General features: G+C 26.1%; 1 protein-coding gene across 1 annotated transcript; it reads left to right on the top strand.

Annotated features, from left to right (window-relative positions):
* Positions 1 to 814: 814 nt before the first annotated feature.
* On the top strand, positions 815 to 5,920 carry LOC113852959 (gamma-glutamyl peptidase 5-like). Its single transcript, XM_027483383.1, has 4 exons — positions 815 to 1,260; positions 5,005 to 5,151; positions 5,308 to 5,475; positions 5,579 to 5,920. The coding sequence occupies exons 1-4, from the start codon at positions 949 to 951 to the stop codon at positions 5,678 to 5,680; spliced, it is 729 nt and encodes a 242-aa protein (XP_027339184.1). The 5' UTR covers positions 815 to 948; the 3' UTR covers positions 5,681 to 5,920.
* Positions 5,921 to 7,542: the final 1,622 nt, after the last annotated feature.

Genomic DNA, 7,542 nt, shown 5'->3' with positions numbered 1-7,542 from the left:
ACGACAGCACTAACTATTAAAAATTCACTAATTCACGTGTTATGCATGAACAATGACAATTGTGTACATAATCAACGAAATATAAATAAAGAGGTATACGATAAATAGTTACAACAATTATGTTAAATAGTCTAACAATTAAATTATTAATAGTTGAAAATGTCATAATATTTTAACATCTCATAAAGGTCATTATGATCTTATCCTATAAATAAATTTTTATAGACATCTAGAATATATTTTATACCATGATCATTATTACTAGTTTTTTAATACATATATCTAATCTCGCATGAAAAATCAGAAATTGTGCATTTGGATTAATCAAAGTTGAAAAATGAGTTGTGTCCCTTAGAAAACTTGGATTAAGTTAAGCTAAAATATCCTAATTCAATATAAATTCACAAGGAAGTATTTTTTTTTCTTACAGTGAAATTTTTTGTAATCTATTGCAGCAACATTTAGAATTTTAATCAATAATTTAATATGTAACTAATTTATGTACTCATTTTGATTTTAATCAGTGTTAAGATAGAAGCATTTAAATTTGATTTGATATGATTATTTAAATAAAATAAAATTCGTATTAATATTATATTTTATCATCATTCAATTTTCGTACATAATTTACTTAATAATGGGATGCAAAGTTGAAAAATAGAGTGGTGAAACGAGGGGATGGACCGTGGTTATAAGTTATTGGTAGCGCCCTCAATAATTAAGGGTAGAGGGCAGTGTGGTAATAAAAAGGGCCAAACGTGGGTTTTTTTATTACCCCAACCCTTTAAAAAGGACCCCTCAAAGTTCCATATTCAGTGCTCAAACTTGTGTTACTCCCCACAGGTAAAACAAAGGCAGAGCTCCTCTTTCCTTTCTCTCTCTCACACACACAGACATAACTATAATATAATATAATATATAGGGTGGTGTGAAGAGAGAAAGGGTGTGATGGGTAGTGGAAAGAGGTACGCGTTGTTAATGTGTGGAGAGGATTCAGAGTATTTGAAGAAGAAACATGGAGGGTGTTATGGGATATTTGGGAGAGTGTTGGGAGAGGAAGGAGAGGAGTGGGATCTGTATAGAGTGGTGCAAAGTGATTTCCCTTCAGATGCTGATTTGCCTCTCTATGATGGCTTTGTAATCACTGGAAGCTGCTATGATGCCCATGCCAATGACCCTTGGATCCATCAGCTCCTTGCTCTTGTCAACAAATTGGACACAATGCACAAAACCATCCTTGGCATTTGCTTTGGCCACCAGGTAATCCATCAGATAATCTTAATCACATACTTCACTGTCACTCCCCCTTTACATTTTCATCAAAAGTTAGTCTAGTTGTTTCAGTATTTGTTTATCTTGTTTTATAATTTTAATTTGTTACTACGTTAACGCTCCTTTTAGTTTGGAAGAAAAGAAATAAAAAGAATACTATTGATGAAAAAAAGTTAAGGAAAAAAGACTTTTACAAACAAAAATTCAATCTTTTTATTTTTTAATTTAAATTTAATTTTTTTCATCCTCTCACTCTTCATCTATCTTCTAAACATCAAGGTAAACATTAGACCTTTATAGAAAAAAAAAGAGTTATTTTTAATTAAATAATTTTTCTATAATGTCTTAACATTTATCATAAAAAAAGTTATCTATAAAAAAAGGTTGATGATTTGGACACATTTTAATACCCGAATTTTCTTCTCTCCTCTTTTGAGCTGGCAGATACTCCTTTCAAGATATTTGTATATTAAGGAAATTACGAAAGAATATTCTTTTAAAGAAACAACCAAGTATAAAAAACGTGTATGTATATTTAACTAAATTATCTTTATTGTTACTGTTTTCTTTTTTATATTTCAACCAGTGAAGATAGAGACAAAGACAAAGTAAAATAACAATAATCGTGTTTTCATGTTTTCTTAAAATAACAAATAATTGGAGTTGGAGTATTAATTCAGAAAGAGGAGAGAAGTCATTGTTGATGAACGTAATCTGGTCCACTCGTTACAGTAAGATTCGGAAGAAAACAAATTTTAGATTTTAAATTTATCTCCTCTGTCTGAACCATAGATGTTGGAGGGTTTTTGTGGTCCTATCAGAAGTAGAAGTTTTAGAATCAAATTTGGATTTGTATTACATTACCTTGGATTTGTGCATTGGTTAAACCATGATTACTCTTGTTTCAGTCCATTACATTCTGCAATGGTCCCTTGTCTTCATTTTTCACATGCTCGAATCAACAATTGGACTTGGGCACCACTAATTAAGATTCTTGTTTCCTGAATTAATTGTATGTTACATGAAAGTTTCCTTTTCGACTTGGTCCTAACAACTTGTTCGGAGGAAAAAGTTAGTGTTAAGATAAACAAAGTTTATAGTAACAAATTAAAAAAAGTATATAATATATGACCTTAAGTCTAATATATTTAAGATAAGTAGGCACTTAATTTTAAATTCAATTACTCTTTCTATTTTTTATGAGATGCATTATAAGAAATCATATATACAGTGATAGTATTTCTCATTAAAATCTTTAAAATTTGTGTTAAAGTAATTTTATAATAATATTTAAATTCATTATTTATCGTTATTAATAATTAATAATAATGTGACGATATTATATAATTATTAAAATAAAATATTTATTATGACAAAAATAAATGTTATTAATATATACAATAATTAATAACATAATTTATTATTGATATACATAACATTTAAGATAATTATCAGTCACTATTATTTTAAAAGTAATAACTAATTTATTTATCATTATTAAAAATTATTTTAAATAATATTTTATAACAATTTTTTTTTAAAAAATTAATATTTAATTAATAATTACTTTAAATTACTTATTTATATCTTATTATTCAAATTTATATTATTATTAATTTTAATTATGATTCTTAAAAATTAATGTTGTTGTTATATCAAAGTGATTTTATTATAAAAATTATATTTTTAAATAAATAAATATAAATTAAAATCATAAATAATAAATGATAAATACATACTCGAATGATAAATTTAAATATGATAAATATCTAATAAAAGTTTATACGTTAAAATTATAAATAAAATCAAAGTATATCATTAACTTATTAAAATTCTAAAATAAAAAAACTAATATTAAATTAAACAATTAAAATACAATAAAAAATACTTTCATAGATTTTGATCCTGCAAATAAAAAAATTAAAAATAAAAATAACATGAATAGATACAAATCAATCAATTATAATGATTTACATTATAATACTGAAAAAACTATTGTAAAAGAGATAAAAAAAAATTTTAAGTAAATTATAAATTAATGAAATTAAAAAGAAAATTTGATGTAAAAAAAAAATAATCACGTGTAACATAGTTAATACACACGTGTGTGACTAGTCACTAAAAATAATCTTTTTTTTTGAAATTTTTTAATATTAAATTAATAAAAAAATAAAGTGATTTTTATATAATTAATATAATAAAAAATTATATTTTATTATTATAGTATATAAAAATTTATTTTCATATTTTATTATAAATAAAGATACATTAAATTTTTAACAAGAAATAATTTGTCACTATTAATATCACTATTGGTGACTTGGCTTATTAAATAAATAAAAAAATCAAATTTACACTTTTAAATAAATTTAGATTTATTAATTTTATTTTTTGTTGTTTTATTTTAATGCAATGTGATTTTATACCTGTATATTTTAATTATTTATCTTCAATTTTTTTTTATTTTTTTAAAGGTTTAAATTAAGTTTACTTTAAAATTAATATTTTTATCATATTTTTTATATTTTTTTCTTTTCTTGTTTATATAAATTAATTAATAAAATATCATATTTTATTGTACTTTCTTTTAATTATTGAATGAAATTTTAAGATACAAAACTTAATTTAAAAATTTTAAAAATTAAAGAGACTTATATATTAATCATTAATATTAAAACATTAAATTGAAACACATATAAAAATATAAAGACTAAAAATATAACTAAATTAAAATTTTATTAATAAAATTATTAATTTTATATACATTAGTAATGAACTTAAAATAAAAATAAAAAATAAAGGTAATTTTTAATTAAGTTATTATTATTAATAACACTAGTGACAATATAAAAAAACTTATTATAAATAATCAATTGTTACTAACAAATTTTATATTCGTTACTAAAATATAATTATTAAAAATTAAATTTTTTGTAGTAACGCACCTTCAAAATTTTAATGAATAAGATCTTTACAAAGATGAATAATTTATTATTATTATTATTATTTTAAAAGAAAGAAAATTGGTTTAATTGTCTTTGGCATATGCTTGTGTTGGGTGCTCATCAACTTAACATCCTGGTGGATCGATATTTGCTCCATCATTTCAGCTTCTAGCTATGGCGAGTTCTCCTATTTATTTTCCTGGGAAGGTTATAAAACCTTAAATTATGAGTTTTTGTCACATTTATATTATTTAATTTTTTTCTATTTATATCCCATATGAGACTTATTTACTATACTTCTTATTTAAAAGAATTTAGTTATTAGTAAAATAGATAACTAAACACAAACAGATAAAAACCCGACATAGAGATAGGATTCTATAATTTGTTGGTTCATAGATTAATGTTTCGCAGTTACAATCACAATCTTTTTGTAACATCAAAATCTTCGTAACGTGTTGGATTTCGCAAGCGCTTCATTTAAAGCTTATGCTGTGACTATAGTATTTCATGACTGGTGTGTTTTGAACTCTCCATTAATTTTCTTTTTCTTTTAATGTCATATTTGACTGTAATAAATATGTATTTTGCTTTAGAGTAATGTTATTTTAATCCTATTTATACCAAATATTCTATATAAAATTTTAGCATAAGTTTTCTTTATCTGTATGATACCTAAACCAATGTTGAAATAACATTATTCTTTGTTTTATGGCACTCATGACACTGTTGTGTTTGGTAACAAAACAAGAACAAGACCAACGTGTGAATTTGTTTACTTAATTAGATACTTGGGCGTGCATTGGGAGGCATGGTGAGTCGCTCTCCCAATGGTTGGGACATCGGAGTCAGAACCATAAACGTGTCATCATCTGCACCGTTGGCTTATTCACTTCCATCAAAGCTTTCCATATTCAAATGCCACCGGGATGAGGTGTGTCTGTATAATATTAAAATATATACATCCTTCACAATCATTCAAAAAATGTTTTCTTTCTGAAAATACTCATAGCCCCAATTTTTTTTTTTTAATTTTAATTTCATGATAGTATTAAAGTGATTATATGTTCAATTGTATATATGAAATTAGATCTTGGAGCTGCCAGCAAAAGCAGAGGTGATTGCTTGGTCTGAAAAGACTGGAATTGAGATGTTTAGCTATGGAGATCACATAATGGGCATCCAAGGCCACCCTGAATTCACCTATGACATCCTTTTGCACTTTATTGACCGTCTTATTCAACGCAATTTGGTCCTGGTATATGACTATTTACATGCTCCATCTTCTATTTAATAAGCTTGTTCAATGAAATGGTAATGGTCCTAGTGATTAACTCATTATGGATTTTTTGGAATTTCAGGAAACTTTTGCTATGGATGCAAAGACTAAGGCAGCATTGCGGGAGCCAGATAAAGAGACATTGAAAAGATTGTGCATCAGCTTTCTAAAGGGTCGATTGTGACAATCATAAATTAGAAGTGAGATCTTCTAAACAATGTGAAAGATCAATGGTTGTATGTGGGCCAATACAGGTTATGCCACTTTGACATCCACTAGACAAGAACGATGATAAGTGAAGTCAATGTGTCATTTTTCCACTGGAATTATCTAACAATGCCATTGTTATTCTACTTTTATTATCAACTTCTAATTTTCTTGATAATACTTTTGCATAAATTATTACTTCTGATTTCCAAGTTATTAACGAAAAATGCCAAAACCACCGACACTCTTTTGTTACTACTAAATAAGCCCACAAGTAGTTTTTTGGTTTTTGTTGTATTCCACTCGCACAGCTAGGAAAGAGACATTAATTAATGAATTTCACAAGTCACATTTAGCCTTAATTTATGGTCTAAAAGCAAGAAAGTGTGCATGTCACATGTATTGTATACAAGAGGTATGGTATAATAATCAAACTTGCCTTGTGATAAGGATCATTTTAGTATGTGTTACATGTATACCCCACAAGCACAATGTTTATCATTAACATTCCATTGCCTCATAACTCTCAGTTTTCTTTTTTCCTTTTTCTGTTTTTCATTCTCAAGAATTTAAAATCTTAACTTGAATTACTCGTCTTCATATTTTACTTTAATCACAACTTAACCGTCAAACTTCTATTAAAACCCTTAGTCAATCTGTTATTCTGACAATAAGACTCTAAGATAGAGGTGATTTCCCTTCTTTTAGATGTCAAAGAGGGTTTAGATATAAAATTCTATTTTATATACTTCAATTTTTTTTTCAGTTGTCACACCATTAGGTCGAAACTTCTTGAAGATCTTGACATATATATATATATATATATATTAACTTACATAACCAAGTTGAAAAGACGACAACAATGTGTATACTTGACAACTACGTGCACACTTATATATTAATATATGGGTGGTCTATAAATGGTGGAGTATACGTGATATTTGTAAGTTAATATTAAACACTTTTTGCGTGAGGACATTGTTTATAGGTATAACCAATCAAAGCAATACATTGGATAATTTCAACAAAAATCCATTGCGGACTATATGATTATTTTAATACATCTCGAGTCATTAGTTAAGCCAATAGACTTGTGCTTGTCAAAAGCACTTCAATTAAAGAAATGACTTTAATTAATATTGTGGATACGGTGAAAGCACTTAAAATGTCCGCCAGAAATATTAAATTTTACACACAAGATATATCCATCATCGAATTCTCCATGCAAATGTGTGAATGAAAAACAATCCTCCAAAGAAAGATGACAACGACGAATATAAAGTAAAGAGAACCATCGAATAAGATTGATTACCTATGCTCGCTTAATTCGCACAGAACGATATAAGAAGGAAAAGAAATAGTTGCAAGACAAACATATTATGCAAATAGAAGACCACAAAAGACATTGCCTTTGGTTTAAAAGTGCGTATAGTTATTTTTCAACTGTTGATTATTGAATTTAATTAAAGTGCGTTTACACTAATTTCGGATCTTGATTCAAATTTTGTTTGTGAAAAAAAATATATATTAGAGAGTTAATTTTATGGTGCTGTAAACGTTTAAAATTTAAGTAATATAATATTCTATAAAGGATACTTATGGTTTTTAATGAAAAATTTTATATTAAAATGTGTATTGAGTCTACAAAACAAACCAACCAAAACTAAAGGCAAAACAAGCACTAACAAATCACTACGTGGCAGTAGAGAGGAAAAAGAAAGCAGGGTTTTAAGAAAATTAATGTTTCAAGGTAAAGTATGCCTGTTGACTTGGCACTCTTTATCTACAATATTCTTTTACATTTTTTAATCAAACTTATAATAAAGATATTTTTAAAAA

The sequence above is a fragment of the Abrus precatorius genome, unplaced genomic scaffold (genome assembly GCF_003935025.1).
Source record: "Abrus precatorius isolate BTA unplaced genomic scaffold, Abrus_2018 Scaffold10, whole genome shotgun sequence".
Classification (NCBI taxonomy): Eukaryota; Viridiplantae; Streptophyta; class Magnoliopsida; order Fabales; family Fabaceae; genus Abrus; species Abrus precatorius.
Note: the sequence above shows the minus strand (reverse complement) of the source record. Positions and strands in the feature narration are given on the sequence as shown.